The sequence below is a fragment of the Peromyscus leucopus genome, chromosome 18, assembly GCF_004664715.2.
Source record: "Peromyscus leucopus breed LL Stock chromosome 18, UCI_PerLeu_2.1, whole genome shotgun sequence".
Classification (NCBI taxonomy): Eukaryota; Metazoa; Chordata; class Mammalia; order Rodentia; family Cricetidae; genus Peromyscus; species Peromyscus leucopus.
Window position 1 is genome coordinate 7,488,456 of NC_051078.1, and position 19,627 is coordinate 7,508,082.

A 19,627-nucleotide genomic window follows, 5' to 3' on the forward strand; every position below is an offset into this window, starting at 1 on the left:
AACCCAATCTGGGCGAGTTTACAAAAGACGAAAGCTCAAACTGCATTTCCAAAGCACACTGTCGGGGACAGGTTTTCTACCTTTTCTCATCTCATACTCTGAACAACGGTAGTGATATTTCAACACTGGTCTAAGAAACTCGTTACAAGGGACAGACCATCCCTCGAAAGCTACGAAGAATTAAGAGGCAAGTCTCCTTAGGGCGAGACTGAGAGCACAACAGGATGCTTGTCCTACCTGGACAGGGTTGGTGGGGGTCAGGGAGGAGCAAGGAGGAGTTGGGGTTTTCAGAGCCCCTCCTTCCTGATTCTGCAGAGTCTCCCTGCTTACACTACTACTTCATGGACTGAGGACAAACATCAATTTAGAGACTCACCAACTTGCCCTCTCTCCATTCCTTCACCCTGCAGGCCTGGAGAAAGCACTGGGGTGGGGGTGGGAAGAGGCAAGGAGAATGTGGCATAAGCGGCTGCTCTGCTGTCCCTCCACACTGCTTACACTGGTGGCACCTGGCCATCTCAGGCATAGAGAATGGGATTCTAGGAGGTTGACCAGATGGCTCAAATCCAGTCTTTGTTCTAGAACAGTTTGTCTAGGCCAGTGGCATCCTTCAGGGACTGGTCCTATGGGGTAGCAGACCACCTGGTGGGGTGCCTCAAACTAAAAGAATGCTTAACCTTGGTAAACCAGCTCAAATGAAAAGCACCCACAGGTCCAGGCCTCTCTGGCCCGTGGATGAGACAGTCACAATTAGCTAATGGCCCAGCACCTGACGCCACCCCCAGGGGAAGAAGACTCAGTGGCATACTCTGTCGGCTTTTAAATATTTATTTATTTTTTCCTCAAAAGCCATGCTCCCTTAGGGCTGAGCTGACATTCTGGAGAAAGCACTGAGCCTTCTGAGCAAGTGGGGTTGGGGTCGGTGAAGCCTAGAAGGGGAGAACTTGAGTTTTTACATAATCCTTCCTCAAGCCATTCATGTGTTATTTTCCTTCCATGGGAGGCACCCCCCCCTCTTTGCTTTATTTTCGGTGGTTGCCGGGTGTGTCGGAGCCATGTTTCCACAAGTGTTCGTGTGTAGACCAGTCAGCCAGGAAGCCTGAGCACTTAGAGATGTAGGAACCGGCAGTTCTCTAGGTGATGATATCAGAGGTGCAAATACTTGGACCACACTTTGAGTAGCAAGGTCACAGGAGTCCTACTGACCCTGGAAATCAAGGACTCTCTAGACTCTGTGGTGCTAGATGCAATTAGTTTCCTAAGACTATGGGAAGAACAGTACATGTCACTTCTGGGCTCCCAACTCCGAGTCCTACCTCACCATGTTAATTCCATGATGTGTTAAATGAGGGCTGGCTAGCTTTGCACTGGGGCTGATCAACATGGAGCTGCTGTGATCATCGGAGCTCCACTAAACAGGAAAATAGTAGGTAACGGGGGAGGTGGAGAACATCAGACGTCTGTAGCTAAGAGGAGTTTCCATTTGCTTTTCATTCCTAAAATCGATGCTTCCAGATCTGAAGACAATACTGTCTCAGGATCTACCCCATGAACAGGGTGCCCCAAGGGCTTCAAAAAAATGCTTTTCGTTGGTCCAAGAAGTGGCAGGTTGATCGCTTCAGTCTGAAATTAGCCTACCCCAGTCACGAAACAGAAATCGGGCCAACAGAACCATGCGGGTTCATACCAACATGTTTGAAAATGCTGCTCTTCCATTCCATCCGTAATTGGAATCTTCACCAGTTCTATTCACATTTCTACTCGCAGCTCACTAACGCGGTTTCATTAGCCAGCATGAAAAATCCCTCTCAATACCATTTTCCACACAATTTTTATGTAAATAATACAAAGCCGGTAGCAATCCCATCCCCTGAGGCGCTCCTCAATTAACAGCCTTTTAGGTTTTTTTACTGCTATCCTTTGTTTCCTGCCCTTCAGCCAATTTCCAAAGGACTTTGCCAACTTTCCACTTACGGCTCATGTCTTGTCCATTAACCCATGATGCAGAACACTCTGCGAAAATGCTTTCAGGAAAATTGGACCGGCGTGCGAGCAAGCCATCCCATTCTGCACCGATGCTTGCCAGCGACCAGGGCTTCGGTGGGCTAGAGTGATCCTTGTAGACCCACTTCTTCCCTTCCTGAGGCTGCTGTTGCTCTTTCTTAATCAGAAACCCCCCTTCCCTCCCCTTCCTTTCCCTTCCCCCTCCCTCCCCTCCCCTGCCCTCCCCAAGGTTCCTCTGTTCACTTCCTGAAATAGCTTTTCACGTTCCTGGAAGCCTCGCGTGAATCCAGTGGGCTCCGCGGCTCCGCAGCACTAAGGCATCTGGAAGAGCATCCCTGCAGGACCCTAAGGGTCGAGCTGCAAGGTGCATCGAGGAAGGAACACCTTGGGAAAAGGAGGCTGAGTGCTCCTAATGGCTGCCCCTCCTTGCTCCAATCTACAAAGAGAGCCTTGGGAGTCCAAGTCAGAGTGGTACACGGATGTTCTTTGACTTAAGAAAGGGGTTATGTCCTGAGCGACTCCTTGTTAAATTGAAGACGCGGCAGGCTCAAGATGCACTTAGTACACACAACCTATGATACATCACCGCTGAGCAATTCTCTCTCCTGTGGCTGTGTTGGCCCAAGGCACTGGGTAGAGAATATTATTACATATTACACTTCATCCTGCTAGCCAGGTGAAAGATCAGAATTCAAAATACAGTTGTATACCACCATTGAATGAATCGGTTCCAAATCAAACCAACCAAGCCAAAGGCCATCTGTTATCTACACAGCTGAGGGATCATGACTACTGATCTCCTGGCTACAAGTACCTCTGGGCGTCGGCTGCCTCTAGGAGATAGAGCTGATGGACTCCTCTGCCTTGATGACCTACGTCATCATCTAACTACAGACCCGTTCATAAGACACTAGTTTCATAGTGTGATCCAACTGGTGTAGCTTGCTGACACTGGCATGCCCAAATAGTTACCAAAATGCAGTAGGCTCTTTATGCAGAAGTAGGAAGTTCTTGCATTCCCCTCTCCTATACTCAAGAAATACACTCAGTGCATGCTAAGGGGAATGAGTTGGAGGACAAGAGTCTTGGCTAACATGCCCTGGATGAACCAAAATGCCGACAGCTCACAAAGCTCCCGCTTTCCGGAATTTAGAGACGGCCTTACCGCCATCAGTGACACCCACTTGACACAGAAGCATGTGTCTCTTTAATACAGTTCCTCCAGTTAGTGCTCGGCTGTAGACTGCTGCGCTTCAGCATTTGTGCGCTCTGTACCCCCTCTTTGTCCTTTGACTGATGGTTTGGTGGTATACTAAGAGATCACAGTACTGTAAGAACTGCAGCCGACTCGGGGGTCTTGAACTACTCTGAGAACCCATCCATCCTCCCCCTTGTCCGAGCTCCATTGCCTCTCTGGGATACCGTTACAACGTTTGTGCTGGTATCAAAGGTGTGAACCACCATGCCCTGACAACCTTCACAGCTTTTACGTCTTTATTATCTCGGCAAATCTGCCACGCCGTTTTCTTCTGCTGAGTACACAGTGTAGGACAATGAGAAGCTCCTGTGTGGCTTGAGAAGGGCAAGAGGTTCAAGCTACACTTTCTCACAAGTCTTTGGGACTTTATTATTTGCGCTAGGTCTCCCGTACCCCAGGCTGGCCTCGAACTCACTATGTCGCTGAAGATGACTTCGAGCTTCTGATATTCCCGCCTTGACCTCGTGAGCGTAAGTGCTGGGATCACAGGTACGCACCACCATGCCTGGTTTTGTGCAGCATGGCCGTGCTGGGGATTGAACCCAGGGCCGTGTGCCAGCCAGGCCAGCACGGCCCCAGCTGAGCTAGACAACCCGAGATCACTTCTTTTTTAAACTGGAAAACAAATTACGTTTGCTCTGCCCTTCTCACAAAGCTGCTATGGAGATCACGGGGGAGGGGAACTGAGTGGATGACCGCCTTCATGGCTCTGGTCTCAAAAGTGGCAACACCAAGGTTAGGTTGCTGGGTGGGAACTAAGGGATGAGAGCGTGCTCGGGGAACCTGGGGTTCCATTCCAAAAGTCTCATTTACGACAACAAGGATGAGGACTCCCAATAGCGTCACTGCCGGGAGAGCCAGAGGTAGTTCAGAAGATAAAGACCGCCAAGGGGCAGTGGGAAATAAAAGCCGCGCAAAGTCTCATGCTAGCCAATCCCAAACCGGAACTTACACAGTGCTTGTACCAGAAGACACACGCCAGCCTTTCTCCTGGTCCTATGACTCAAACAGATTGTCTTAAGAGGGACACTGGGTCACGCCACCAGGCCCGCATCCAAACTCTCTACAGAGACTCCACCTACACTACATGTCATGAAGCCGACGCCACAGCCGAAGGCAGCGGAAGGAGTTGCAGACCCACGTCTGCCTCAGCAAAATAGCTGTCCTCTTTCACAGCTCTAAGAAGTGGTGCTAGGGATCCCGCATGGGGCAGGTGGGTGGGCGGGGGGGGGGGGCAGTACTGAGTGCTCCGATGGAGGACGCTGGGGAGGAGAAGTTGGACACTGCTTGCTGGTCAGCTGTGTGGGGAGAAAAGGCACAGGGCCAATGCCTGGAGGTGAGAGTGCGTGCGTGCGTGCGTGCGTGCGTGCGTGCGTGCGTGCGTGCGTGCGTGCGTGCGTGCGCTTGGAGGGCTTTTCCTAACTGGGTTTGGTTGCAGGGTGGGATTTCTGCCGGGCCGTGGCAAAGGAGAGGCTTTCTTTCTCCTCAGCGTCCAGTGTCTCCCCTTCTGAAATGGGAGGTGGGATGAAGTGGCCACTGGGCGTGTTCAGAGCTCCGGCATTTTCTGACTCTTACGTCACGGGATGAGTTAAACCTTGATGTGAGTGGCCATGTGATTTCAGGGCATTGGCTGAAAGTGAAGCCAGTGATACTTAAGTATCACAAATATGTTGGCTGTTCAAACTACCTAAAAGGAGCTGGCTATTTGCTTTCACTGTGGGCCGTTTCATATTTGAAATATACCACTGTAGTAGAACGTTATTTTAAGATGTGTTGTTTTTGTTTATGTTGCATTTGTTTAACTGCGTGAAGCTGTGTGTACCATGCCTGTGTAAAACACCTGATGGTCTAATAAAGAACTGAATGGCCAATAGCAAGGCAGGAGAAAGGACAGACAGAGCTGTCATGCAGGGAGAGAATAAATAAAAGGAGAAATCTGGCAAGAAGTAGCCAGAGAAGGAGGAGGACTCCAGGGGTCAGCCACCCAGCTATACAGCGAGCCATGGAGTAAGAAACAAAGAAAGGTATAGAGGAATAGAAAGGTAAAAGCCCAGAGTCAAAAGGTAGATGGGTTAATTTAAAGTTAAGAAAAGCTGGCTAGAAACAAGCCAAGCTAAGGCCGGGCATTTATAATTAAGAATAAGCCTCCATGTGAGATTTATTTAGGAGCTGGGTGGCAGGCCCCCCCAAAAAGCAAAAACAACAGCATACCACAGATATTCTTGAGGCTTTTTTATTTCTTCTCTCTCAAAGTCCACAGACAAAATAAAGATTTGCTTTTAGAGAGTGGATAAGATTTAACGGACCCCCAAAGCTTCAAAATCAGCTAAAATATTTGACAGTACTAATACAGTCTGAAATTATGGCCAATGCCTAGAACACGGGACTTCCCTTTCCTCCACACAAAGCCTGGCACCTCATAACCAGATAAGCCATAAGAAGAAACTCCATGTATGGACTCAGACACAGCCACGAGACACCTCTTTTTCTGAATCTCCAACAGCTGGTTCATCATTAGGTGAAACCACTGTTCACTGAGTTACACAACAACAGCCATCGTTTGAGCTCCTCTTCACTAACATGCCCTTCCTTACTGGAAATAAGGTCCTGAATAAACTCCAGCCCGTGAGTATCTGGATGCCGCTTAGACAGGATGGGTTGTTATGGTCAATTCAGGATACAAGGCAGTCAATATGAGTGACCACCTTGCATGTGATAATTCTTCTTGTGTGTGTATTATTTTCAGCTTAAATGTTAACAGTGTCCCCGCCCATCCTCACATTGATCCAGTTGAGGGGACAGTACTGTGACAACCTGATGTGTAAGCAGTGAAATAATTGTAAGTCCTGATCCCTATGGCTGCTACTTCTGTTACTAGGATTAAAAAAAAACCACAGAGGGTTAACTGGATCAAAAGGTTCTTCATAAAGGTAGGCAGGTTTGCAGGAGCCTCAAAGTAAGCAAGAGACCAAGTACTCGAGTCACTGTGCATGTGGCCTTAGGAGACCATGACCGCCGGTGGCCAACTGTGCGACACTGGTACAGCAAAATCAATCCTACTGACTGCACAGCAAGAAACCGAGGTCTCACCGGGAGGTAGTGGAGCATACCTTTAATCCCAGCACTCAGGAGACAGAAGCAGGTGGATCTCTGAGTTTGAGGCCAGCCTGGTCTACAGAGTGAGTTCTAGAACAAGCCAGGGATACACAGAAAAACCTGGTCTCCCAAAACGAAAACAAACAAAAACAACAACAACAAAAAAAGGAAATCAAAAGAAAAAAGAAACCACAGTGTCTGCCAATTCTCGGTGAAATGGAAGACAGAGTATGTTGTAGCCCAATCTTCTAAGTCAAAAGAATGACTTGCTATCTGGGACTGGAGTTTGGTTCCGTTAATACGCCAAGCCCACACTGGGGTTACAGAACCGAGGTTTCTAGAACACAGTCAGGAACGGCACAGGATGATGCATCTCAGAATTCTCTATGAAGAGCCAGGTGTGGTGGCTCACGCCTGTAAGCCTAGTATTTGTGGTGCTGAGGTAGAAGGATGGATAGGAGTTTGGGGCTAGCCTAGGCTATGCAGTGAGCTCTAGGCTAGCATGGGTACAAAGTGAGATATCTCAAAAAAAAAGTTCTAAAAGATGAAAGTTCCTAGTCCACCCTAGACTTAATGCAACATTTCTGAAACTGTGAGTCACGACCCTGTAACTAAACACTGAAGTTGTGAAAGATCTGGCAACCACAGAGGGCTGTGAATACACATCAATCTAAATTTAATCCAAACTTTGACCTGTAATTAATCAATCTAAGTCACTTTGCAGAGCACGCAACACCTGCTGCATTGTGTGACTCCATCACAGCTTTGGTTCTGAACACACAATATATGCTCTTACACTATACATACTATCACACCACACGTGCCAGCCAAAATGCCCTACACATCAAAACTCAGATTAGAGACTGCTGTATGCTATGAAATTCGGGGGTTAACTGTACACATAGTGTTTTCTGCTTGTATAGAAACAATGATTTAAGTGCAGAGAACAAAATGTTCAATATTTTTTGTGCCATCATGCCTTACAATGTAAATGTCAAACTAGTGTATCTTTGGATTGCATTGTGATATAATATTTGAGTATAAAAACTGATTTTTCAATTACTGATGAGAACTTCATTAAAAAAAAAAACTGTTATATAAGTTTCAGTTGGGGAGGAAGGCAGACTTTCTAACAATTTCTGAAGTTGCCCTAAACCTACTTCTGCCATTTTCCTTACTAGATATTTATGTGAAGTAGTGTATTCTCAGGACTCTAAGATCAAAATATTGATCAACTCTGGAAAATGCTGCAGACACCATGTTCCCTGTAGTGTCAAAAGTTTCTGTGTATGACGTGTGTATGTATAGGTCACGTGAATACAGGTGCATGCATGCCATGATGTGCACATGTAGGTCAGAGGACACCTCAAGTTCTTTTTTGTTTGAGACTGTCTTATGCCACCATTAGAAAAAAAAACAGAAAGAAAAAAAAAAAGTATCCATGAGTTGCTTTGTTTTCCCTTTGAACATAGGGAATCCACTCTTTGTGAGCTCTAACAGCTACACTATACTGGGAATTCTTACCCTCATAACAGTAAACTAATTATAACTACAAACTTAGATATTCAAGTAAATGTCTGTTAATAATAATAATAATAATAATAATAAAAAAAGCTGGGTGTGGTGGCACATGCCTTTGATTCCAGTACTCGGGAAGGCAGAGGTAGGTGGATGGATCTCTATGAGTTTGAGGCCAGACTGGTCTCCAGTGTGAGTTCTAGGATTGCCAAGGCTACACGAAGAAACCCTGTCTCAAAAAACAAAAACCAAAAACCAAAACAAACCAACAAAAAAAAATCCTAACCAATTGCTGGAAGCTTACATCCTAATCGCCCTTTGGAGAATTGTACAAACACAAGACCGTAGCTGGATTGCAAGCTTGCTCTTCCTTTGTATCTAGACCGGGCTGCTCCCAGGCCTGCTCTGAGCTAACGTCCACTATACTGGAGTTTAATTACCTTCTTTGCAAATCTACTTTTGCAGAGCAGAGTAGATTTCCTTTCTTAATTCACTAAACAGCTAACTCATCAACTTGTATCAGTTTGCTCCTTATAGATGGGTGGGTATCTATACCCTAGCTATCAAGCATTCATGGCAGGGGTGGTACTTTACAGGAACATCATGATAAGAAGATTCCAAGATGGCCAGCCATGAGTCCATCTCTTCTCAGCAGAACACCTTCCCTGCAAATCAAGTGACAGCCTCCGTGTGTCCCTCCTTCCACGCGCACTGGTCTCCACGAGATTCCCGCTACCATCCGCATGTTGCAGTGGCATGCATCTGGAATTTGAGCGGCCAGCTCTTCTGAAGCTGTGAGATGCTGCCTAGGATCCTCAAACCACTTGCTCTGGGGACAGTTTCCTCTAGGAACCAAGCTGCCCTGGTCTGAGGATCTAAGACCATTTGGATATACCGCATGTTGCCCCCCGGGGCTAAACTTTCCGCCGAGAGTCCACGCTGACTGCCAGCCTCCTGAGCAATCACCTTCAGCCTAGCCTTGTGTTCTGATGCCGGACAATCAGCATTTGACTGGGAGCATACAGGGGACTCTGGGAGAGAACCACCCAGTTAGAGCCAGTCTGTGGACCACAGAATCATAAACATTTGTAACACGGAACCATGAAAGTGAATAGCTTGGAAAGTGGTCTGTTTACAGTCAACAGGGGCAAAAAGGTATGTACAGAGAAAAAACACTTCCAGGGCCACGCTCTACAGCAAGTTTTATTTCACACCGAACACACTCTCCCCTCCTCCTCCTCCTCCTCCTCCTCCTCCTCCTTTTTGTTTTTCAAGACAGGGTTTCTCTGTGTAGTTTTGGAGCCTGTCCTGGAACTCACTCTGTAGACCAGGCTGGCCTCGAACTCACAAAGATCCGCTTGTGAGTGCTGGGATTAAAGGCGTGCGCCACCACCGCCCGGCCCTTCCCTCTTCTTGTCCTACTCACTCTCTGTTGTACCATTTTTCCCCTCCTTCATCCCAACTCCTATCCGCTAGAAAGCAAGTGACAAGGTTTATGGCTAATTATTCCTCAGCTAGTCTCACCTCTACGTGATTCTAATTCCTGGGGGACATATTCCCCTCATGGTTTTTGTTTGTTTGTTTTATTTTGTTTTGAGACCCAGTCTCTCTTTATATATAGCCCTGGCTGCCCTGCAATTTCTACTTAGACCACACTGGCCTCCAACTCAGACATCCACCTGCCTTTGCCTCCTGAGTACTGGAACTAGAGGTGCGCATTATTATGCCCAGTATGCATGTAAAAAAATACATTTTTTTGTTTGTTTTTCCCTTTCTATCATCTGAAGATAACTACCCCTTAGAAGACCTGAAGACATCCGTGGCACACAAATGTTCTTCGCCTCTCTAGATTGTCCTCACACAATCACAGAAAGCTTTCTTTGCCATGGAACAACCACCTCCCCTTCTCACGGTAGCCTAGAATTATTTCTGTATAAACTAGACCGCAGAAGCACAAAATAGAAAATCCTGCTTTCCCTAAATGAGAATTGTAGCTTGGGGCACAAAAAGTCACCAAGAGCCAGAAGGGGATAGATGTTAAAATGTAAATGGAAGGCCGTAAACATCCTTTGTGCTTGCCTGGGAAATACCAGCGCTCCCAAACACATTCCCTTTGAGTGCGAAAGTGGTCACAGGAAGTGTGAGACAGTCTTCCAGAAGCCAGTACCAAAGAAGGGGAGAACATTACTGGTCATCATTAACCACACCAGACCTCCCGCCAGCGATTTCACTGATGCTCTTATTTGTTCCTCCCCATAATCCACCGGCGCAGGCCATGCCAGGCCCCGCGATGAAGGAGAAGCAGCTGGGGTCCTGCTGGACGTTGGGGGGTAGGTCTCAGACTCAAGCTCTTTGTCCTTTATGAAAGGATGGCTTGGGATGAGGAAAGCAATATTATCTAGGTTAAAAAAAAAAAATCCCAGGCATGAGCTGAATGAGTGACTTGGAGTTATAAGAAACAGCTGACAGACTCCTAAAGCCAGAGAGGAGGAACGAAGCAGAGAGAAAACGAGGCTCGGCTCACTGTGGTTCTGGCTGGCCGGGCTAGAAGACAGGACCGTGGAGCGGGAAAGGGGGTTGGCTCTGCAGAACAGCCCCCCAGACAGAAAAGGGCCTTGTTCTTCCACGAGCCCCAAACTAGGGCACCGTCTTGGAGCGGAGGCCGGAAAAGAAGGGCGAAATTAGGCATCCTAGCTCTACCGTGGGCCTGTCACGGGGCCCAAAGGGGTGGGGAGCAGAGAACATCTGGGAGTCGAGGCCCTAGGCTTGTGCCAAGCTGTCTGGGTGACAGGACACACTGTGTGTGTGCTTGGCTGGAAAGTTGGAAAGGAGGGCTTGGGCGCTGGTGCCCGGGATGTCGCAAATCCTCTCTCTTCTGCGCTCTTCAGGATGCTAGGGCACAGTTTAGCCTTAAGCATCCTAATTAGGCAAGAGGTAGACCTGGCTGGAGAGAGTCGGGGGGTGGGGGTGTAGCTCCCCACTCAGTCACACAGAGAAAGCCAGGTGCTGTTGACCAGGGAGGGGAACGTCTCCCACAGTCCCCTGTAGCCTGCTGCTAGCAGCCCCCCTTCTCCTTTGGCAGGGCCTCTTGTGGAATTCAGGTCTTGGCCAGAAATCTCTGCTTCAGACCCCAGAAGGTCTGAGGGGGAGGCTCAGGAAACCTGGCCGCTGCTCTTCAGGTTTGGCAAACTCAGGCTTTTTCCAGCGCCCTGCGTTCAGCAAAACCGAAAATGTGTTTGGCTAGAAAGAAACCCTCCTCTAATTTTTTAAACCCCTGTGCATTTTTTTTTGTGACATCAATTTGATCCACATGGTTTTGATTTATTTATATTTAATTCGTCAAATCGAATTAGGAGTTACAATGATGAATGGTAACAATGGTAATTTCCAAGAAGGGTTTTGAGCCCTTTTTCTTAGAATTAAATCACATTTCTTCACCTCCTCCTCCCACCCGAGAGCCCCAGTCCTTAAAACTACCAGACTGAACTGGATTCGAAATTTAGAACTCAAATGTGAAATCAAGATCCATGCTTGGCAGAGTCGACATGGAGCCGGGAAATATTCGGAGGAAGTCAGAGAGAGTGTGCTGGTGGGGTGCTTGTGAGTGGAGGGAGGGAATGAAGACAGGGGGGGGGGGGTCTGTGCTTCTCCATTAGATGGCTTAAATAAATTAACCTGCCTTTCTGGGATCCCCACAGAAGCCGCATTTCTCTCTTGGGTATGATTTTATCACCATCCCCTTGAGGGAAGGGTTTTAGCCTTAAGGAATGGAGATGGGGGGTGGGGTGGGGTGAACGACCTTTTTCTGTTCTAACCTCCACAGTAGTCAGTTCAAACTGTTCCCCTTCTAATGGTACCCCCCCCCCAACTCCCCCTTGACTCTGGCTAAGGGCCCCTCCATCTGGAAACATTTAAAATATGAATAACAAATTTAATCTTGTGCAAGAGATCTTGGTATATACACTACACATCCATTAAGCTAAATTGTCGGCACGCAATCGCATTTTACACAGTTCTGTCTGGCCTGGGTTTACATACACACAGAGGCCAGTCCTGTTGGTCCCAATTACCTTTCCTGACTACGCCATCATCTTCGGCTGTGGTCTGAGGCCAACAGTATTTCTCCGAGAAACTCTAGCCACTGAGGTAATAAGAGCAAAGGCTGGTGTTCAAGACAGAGGTGTCCTCTACAGAGCTCTAGAACTAGTACGTGGTGAGTCACGCTGACCCTAACCATGGACGTTTCTTATTGAGCTCAGCTTTCGCGACCGTGACCCTGTAACTCATTAGATGTGGGCTGTAAGCACGAGTGTGTTACTTGACAATTGTACAACCTTGGGGGGAGTTATTTATTTTTTTGGTGAGTCTCAGTGCCCCAGTGTACAGCATGGGTACAATAAATGTTTACGTCACCGCCTTGTCAGATCCTAAGGATGATGGATGGGGCATGCGGAGACACTAAAAGTACACACTTTCAGTGAAACACACGAACCACGCTTCTGACACCTAACCTGAGCATGACGGCCGCAGCCAACGATCAGCCCCTCAGAACGCTATTCCGAACGGCCTTTGCAGAGTCGGGGTTTTCTAAGGCTAAGGGCAGCACCGTTTTGGCTGGATGCTCTAAAGTCTAACTGCACAGCGACCGTCCTTCAAACCACACACTACGCCACTGTCCCCTGTTCATAAAGAATGATCTGCATGTGTGCCTGGGGGAGGGAGCCTGAGAGAGACGTTTTAAGGCTGCTAGAAGGAGCAAAAATGCTTAATTAGTGTTTCCTGAGATCCCCAGGGAGGCTTCTGGAAAGTACAAAGGTGAGGGTGCCATTAACATGTCGGATGAATGCCTTTCCCCCCGAGGGGGAAAGTACGGTTTTATGAGCTCCGTTACAAACCCCGCGCTCAGTGGAGTTCAAAGGAAAGAGTTCAGGGTTCAGAATTTATTACTCTCCTCTGGCGAGAAGCAGCGTTAGCAGTTATTCCCCGGTCCTGATGTTGGCCAGCGTGGAGGGATTAGGAACTCCAGGGGACTTTGGATATTCTGTCCAACTGTGGTCCTCACTATGAAGAACTGTTGCCGGAATTCAGAAAGAAAACACCTGTCCACGGGCTCTGGGTGTGGACTGCTACCATTTTTTTACTAGGCCAACTTCACATGCAACCCCAGGGTCTGTCGGGAAAGACGTCTTTCAGGCCTAATGTTTATGCCTAGCCATTTCCATGCCGGCTCCGACTCTGACACTCTCAAAAAGAATTGTTCGTGTTTAGAGTTCTGCTGGGGAACTGGGGGGCCTGGATGGCTGTTTGTGCCCTTGGAGGATAACAGAAGGGGTACATGGTCTGAAGGGCAAACAGCGGACCTGGAAGTTACCTGTAGCCTTTTATAAAAGGGAGTCGGGCCCAGCCACACTCCTCTCTACAGTGTAGACGTGTGGGTGTGGGCTGGGCTGCTTGTGACAGCTGGAACCTGGCTAGCTAACTGAAGAGCAGATCTCCTCTCCCGGGGTTTTGCTGAGATGGCTCTGCAGGGCTGTTCATTCCAGGCTTACTCTTGTTAAGCCTGGTCATTTAAATATTCGTTTTTGTAGACACCAGAAGTATGCCTTCCAATATAACTAAACACCGCCTTTTTGGGGTTACTCTGAGTGAATTTATGGTTTCCCCAAAATCAAAATAAAATAGCACCTACTGAGAAGGGTCAAGCCTCACAGCTACAGTCCTACGTGGTTGGGAGGCCAAGACAGGGGGATCGTGAATTTGAAGTCAGCTTGGGCAATATAACAAGACCCTTGTCTCAAATTCCCTTCCCCAGCACACACTGGGCAGGGGTGTGTGTGTGTGTGTGTGTGTGTATGTGTGTGTGTGTGTGTGTGTGTGTGTGTGTGTGTGTACACACGGGGACAAGTGCAGTGTGCATAGCTCAGTGGCAGAGCATGCAATGAACTGTTACTTCCACTTTACAACTTCCCCCTAATCCTGGCACCTATTCTTGGGCAGGACATGCAGATCGAACTATGGCTATACACTCTGGACATTCCCAGTATAACATGGGGCTTTAATAGCTCATTTTTCACGGTATGGCAAACGATGCTGGATTCTTTTCTTCTCTTCTTTTTTTTAAATTTTATTTTATGTGCATTGGTGTCTCACTTGTCTGTGTGCCTGGGTGAGGGTGTCGGATCCCCTGGAACTGGAGTTACAGACAGTTGTGAGCTGCCATGCCTCTGGGAGAAGCAGCCAGTGCGCGCTTAACCTCTGAGTCATCTCTCCAAGTTGCACAACGTTGGTTTCTGACTTGCCTTGTCTCTCCCCCAGAAACTGGGAACTAAAGTTATCTCTCATCCAACCTCCTCTACAGCTAGAAGAGTTATACGGTTTCAGTGAGATTTAAGTGAGCATACATAGGGAGGGAACCTGTCCCCACACTTTTCGTGAAAACATTATGCTTATGGGTGCAGGAAGTACCCACGGGGCCCTATCCCTAGCTGAAGAGCTACTGGAAGCTGATGGCTGCTGGGGGAGGGAAAGGCATTTTGCTTTGGGGGTATGATCCCCAGGATGATGTTCACCCTGGTGGATGACGGGACACCGGTGTACACATGGGCGTCACTAACTAGACTCAGTGGGTTATTTAAAAAAAAAAAATGGAAAGAAGCTGGGTGGCGGTGGTGCATGATTTTAACCCCAGCACCTCAGGAGGCAGAGGCAAGTGGATCTGTGAGTTCAAGGCCAGCCTGGTCTACAGAGTGAGTTTCAGGACAGCCAGGGCTACACAGAGAAACCCTGTCTCAAAACCCCACCACCGCCTCCCCCCGAAAAGAAATGGAAAGAAAGAAAAGAAGAAGATATGAAGTAAGGAATGAAGGGGACATATTATGGAATAGGGAACTGGGGAGGGGAGGCTAGGCATTGGGGAGCATTGATCAAAATATATGTGTACATGTATGAAATTCTCTGAGAATAAATTAAAAAAAGACGACAAAACAAAGCCCAAGCTCACAAAATATATAACAACAACAAAAGCAAAGTCTTCTTACTGTGAAAAATCCATCTCTAAACCATCATTACATTTGGTTTCTTTGTTTTCTGGAAGAGGGTCTCATTATCTAGCCTTGGCTAGCTTGAAATTAACTCTATAGATCAGGCTGGACTCTAACTCAAGACACCCACTTGCCTCTGCCTCCCAAGTGGTGGTATTAAAAGTGTGCCCCACCATGCCCCACGTCATTTGATTCTTGAGACAGTCTCCCTAGGTAGACCAGGCTGACTTGAACTTTTAGTGACATTTCTCTTCTGTCTCCTAAGTGCTAGGATGATTGGCATATGTCACCATCCTTGGCCTCATACCATTTCTATAATTGTAGGAAATACGTAGGATTTTTTTTCAATAGACAAAATGACAAATGCATTTTTTCAATGAACTTCTCCAAACGATGCTTGAATGACCCAAGTTCCCTAGTTAACCACAATCAAGTGAGGTGATACATAGACGAACTGCTGAGCTACAAGGTATTGAGCAAAAATGCCTCAGAAAATATTTCCCTGTGTACATGAAGACAAGACTTCCATCTGAGGAACAGAAATCAGGATGTCCCCTTAGTCCAGTGGTTCTCAACCTTCCTGATGCTCTTTAATACAGTTCCTCATGTTGGGGTGACCCCCAAACATAAAATAATTTTTGTTGCTATTCCATAACTGTAGTTTTGTGACTATTATGAAGCATAATGTAACTATTGTTGGAGATAGAGGTTTGGCAAAGGGGTCGCAACCCACAGGTTGAGAACCGCTGTCTTAGGAGCTACATTGGCACTAAACCACAGAGAGAACTGGATGCTGTGGATGGAGATGAGGGCCCTCCTGGCAAGGCTAGATGTGAACAAGCATGAGAAACCGAAGGTCATACGCGGTAACTGAGTTCCTTTGGTGTGTGCCGGGGAACAAAGATCTGATTGAAAACTTAGATCAAATGCAAGCCTGGAAGGGCAAGTGGAGTTAGGCCTTGCTCTGAGCCACGGGGTGCCACTGAGGACCCCTGAGACACGAGGAGTCAGAACAGCCCTTTGGGAATAGTCACTATGCAATATGTGGGAGGAATTAAAGGAGGTGATAAGGAGGAGACACAGTTCACTAAGTAGGAGACGGTGAGGGTATGAATCCAGGTAGTTGAAGTGAGAACAGGGTGACACCGGAGACATCAGTACATGAAGTCATGCTGGCTATTGTTTGGATGTGGGGTGGAGGTCAGGGAAGGCATAATGCACAAAATATTTTGTTGTACAAAATAGAAACAAAAACTTCATGTGGTACCTCTGGAGCCGAAGACAGGAATGGTTTTATGTAGATGTTGGAGTCATGAACCTTCAGGTCATGGTCCCCAAGTCCCCTGGTCACTCCAATAGTCGCCATTACCCGGGCCTAGGAGTATAAACAGAGAGTTACCAGCAATGCACACAGTGACGGCATCCTGTCCCGGTTCCTCTTGCTTATCAGTCTGTGCTGTTGGCTGACAACTGGGATGTGTGGTATTAAAAGGGAAGGGCTCATCAAAATCACAGCTCTGTCTTAGGCTTTACTTAGGCTGCTCTGCCTTTAGCTTTCTTCTGTGGAGCCTGGAGTGAGGAGTGCTGAAAATAAACCGTAACACATGGATCATCTACAGCTGCCGACATCAGTTCATACTAAATCAAGAGCATCCACCCACCCATCCACCCATCCACCCACCCATGATCCAGCTATCCAAACACACTCACGCTACAAGTATTTGCTGGATCCTAGCTACATCCTCAGCAATATCAGAGGCAATAACAGAGGATGAAGTGGATCTGAGGCAGCTCTTGTCTTTGCAAATCTCAACTATTAAGTTTTATGGCTAGAGAAAATAAATCTTTTAGAGACTCCATGACCTTCCTCAATGTTCCTACAAATTCCCTCTGGGTGGAAAGGAACAGAATGTCACTAGTGCATCTCTGCCTTTCTCTACTTGTTTATAATGGGTTATGGGATTAACATATTGCATTAATATCTACACTGTCACCTTAAATATCTCCTAGAGCATCTAATGTGCACACACTACATGGAAGGGACACAAGGCTTCATCTCTACTATGAAGAAACTTGGTAGAGGAGGCAAGGGGTACAGATCCAACTAATATATAAATTGTACTTAAGTTCTGGAAGGCACACAAACAATGGAATACGTGAATTTGGAGAAAACAAAAATTCTACTGAGATGCCTCATGGTGGAGGCAATACTATTTGGTGCCAAAGATGGACAGTAACAGACAGGCAGACATACAGAGGGAGAGACTGCCTGTCAGGCTGAGGGATGTGCAACCTAATGGTGTTAACATTATGTCCCCAATAATAGAGGCCATGCAATGCTGCAGTTCAAAGACCTGAGCTGGGATTTTCCTCTGTGACTTGAGTAGTTAAGAGTGAATTCCTCAAACAGGCAAGGATAAAGTAAATAAAAGCAGCAGCACTAAGTTCAGGACAGGAGAATAGACACTTGCCACCAAGTGACAACCTAAATTTGATCCCTGGAACTCATACAACAGAGGGAGAGGGAGAGAGGGAGAGAGGGAGAGAGGGAGAGGGAGAGGGAGAGGGAGAGGGAGAGGGAGGGAGAGAGAGAGAGAACTATAAGTTGTCCTCTGACCTCTACACAGGCGCTGTAGTTCATAAGTAAATAAATGTTAAAAAAAAAAAACAAAAAACAAAACAAAGAGAAAGAAAGAAAAGAAAACCCATCACAATCTAATACAGTCTGTCCACCCTTGTCTCTTTGAAGCGCCGTGGATTTGTGGTCATCTCAAGTCAGAAGGTAGACACGGTTCACAGTACTGTAGAAATGAGACGATGATATTTTGGGGGCCAGGCTTGAAACAGATCTCATACTGAGGATCAGGCTGGCCCTCAACTCACTGCAATCCTCCTGCTTCAGTCTTGAGCCACCATGCCGTGTGTGTGTGTGTGTGTGTGTGTGTGTGTGTGTGTGTGTGTGTGTGTGTGTGTTGTGTACCACAGGACTGTGTGGAGGTCAGAAGACAACCTCAGGAGTCAGTTCTCTCCTTCCTTCTCCGTGTGTGTGCTCCAGGGACCAAACTCAGGTTATCAGGCTGGGTGGCAAGTGTCCTCACCCCCCTGAGCCATCTCACTGACCCCCATGACACATTTACGGTCCCAATTCAAAGGGTATTAGAAAAAAGACGACAGGGATGTGAAGCCAGGGACCTGGGACCAGAGAGTCGTCAGAAGCCCTCTCTGCTGGGCTGTGAGGCTGGACAGTTCTCGTGAAGGAGTGTTCAGCTTGAAACGGGCACGTTCCAAGTCTCTTCACATGGCCCTTCTGCCCTCTCCCTGCAGGAGCAGCTTCTCTGGCTGGGAAAACCACGTGCCTGCGTTTAGAGCTAGTGGAAGGGACTGAACTCATTTACACGTATACAGGTGTTACCCACACGGATACTTAGAAGAATTTCTGCAAATAAAAAGTAACAGCTGTGAAAAAATACACTGCTCTGCCTGAGTAGGAGTTTGCAAAGAGGGGGGGGGAAAAAAGACTCCAAGAAACCAAGGAGAACTCAGACAGGGATGGTGTGCCCACTTTTCCTCCAGGGTGGGGTAGAGACGTGTCCGGTGGTTTTCCACGGTGCCAACGAGCTACAATGGCAGAATTCACTCATCACTCCTCACAGGACTGCCTGCCTTCCTTCGTGAGCCGACTGAGAGGCTTTAGGCTATCTTGGTGAATCAGATGTTGCAATTAACCAAAAATCTTTTAAATCTCATTGTTGACACTGCACTTCCCTGAACAAGACCAAGCCCGCTAAAAAATTCCAGCACAGGTCGGGGAGGTGCTCTGCCAGGCTTGCCCCTGAGAGAGGAGCTAATTGGCAGCTGATAACTGCTGGGGAAAGGAGAATCATTCTTTTTCCTATGCTCCTGAGGATGGCTTCACACCACGAACTTAAGGGCAGCATGAACTGGATACTATTAAGTGGGTTATATAAAAAAAAAAAAAAGAAAGAAATGAAGTTGGGGGTGGGGTGTGTTGGAGAGGGTATGGAGGGCAACTGGAGAGGAGAAATGGAGTGATGGGTATCATGGTAGACATGGATGCGATTCTTAAGAAGAAAAATTAGTTTTGAAAAACAACAACAATCTCAGTGCTGATGATAGCCTTCTAAGGAAGACGGCAGTCCGTTTTCCCGTTCAGGAGAGCACATGGAACATACGCGAACAGCTTACTCAGTGCTTCCACAGGTATCAAGGCCAGGGACCGGGAGGGGGGGGGGCCCGGGGGCAGTACTGGGCCCACACTAGAGACCTTGCCTTAATAGTCTTGTGAGTCGTTTCTTCTGGATATAAATACTATCTAATACTGGTAAACAATTCGCTTGAAGAATCTTCTTACTGGGGTCACACTGCCCACTTCTAATGGAAACTCTTAGCTCTGCATGGAAACGGGCTGTGTTCGTAGGAAGTGTTTAAATGGGTATGGGTTCAAAGGTCAGTTATCTCAACAGTAGCATCCGGACTTCCTCCGAATCTGCTCACAGGTCCCGTGTCTACAGCCTTCTTTGAGTTCAATCACGCCATTCAGCGTCTGCTTCTGACAGGGGCGCGGGGACCCAGTGATGGTTCTGTTATCTCCGTCTAGGCTACTGATCCTGTAGTGTAATCACAGTGACACTCTGGAGTCCCTTTGTTGGTTGGGGACAGAGTAGAAAAGCTGGCTTGCCAAGTCCATTTG

The 19,627-nt window shown here is 47.4% G+C and overlaps 1 protein-coding gene across 2 annotated transcripts in view; it reads right to left on the reverse strand.

The window, feature by feature from the left end:
• Ppm1h (protein phosphatase, Mg2+/Mn2+ dependent 1H) overlaps positions 1-19,627 on the reverse strand; it is a 271,465-nt gene that overhangs the window by 19,630 nt on the left and 232,208 nt on the right. For both annotated transcript variants that reach the window (XM_028869590.2, XM_037196732.1), the window contains exon 8: positions 16,184-16,291. In XM_028869590.2, the coding sequence (XP_028725423.1) occupies positions 16,184-16,291 (108 nt within the window). The remainder of the gene's footprint in view (positions 1-16,183; positions 16,292-19,627) is intronic.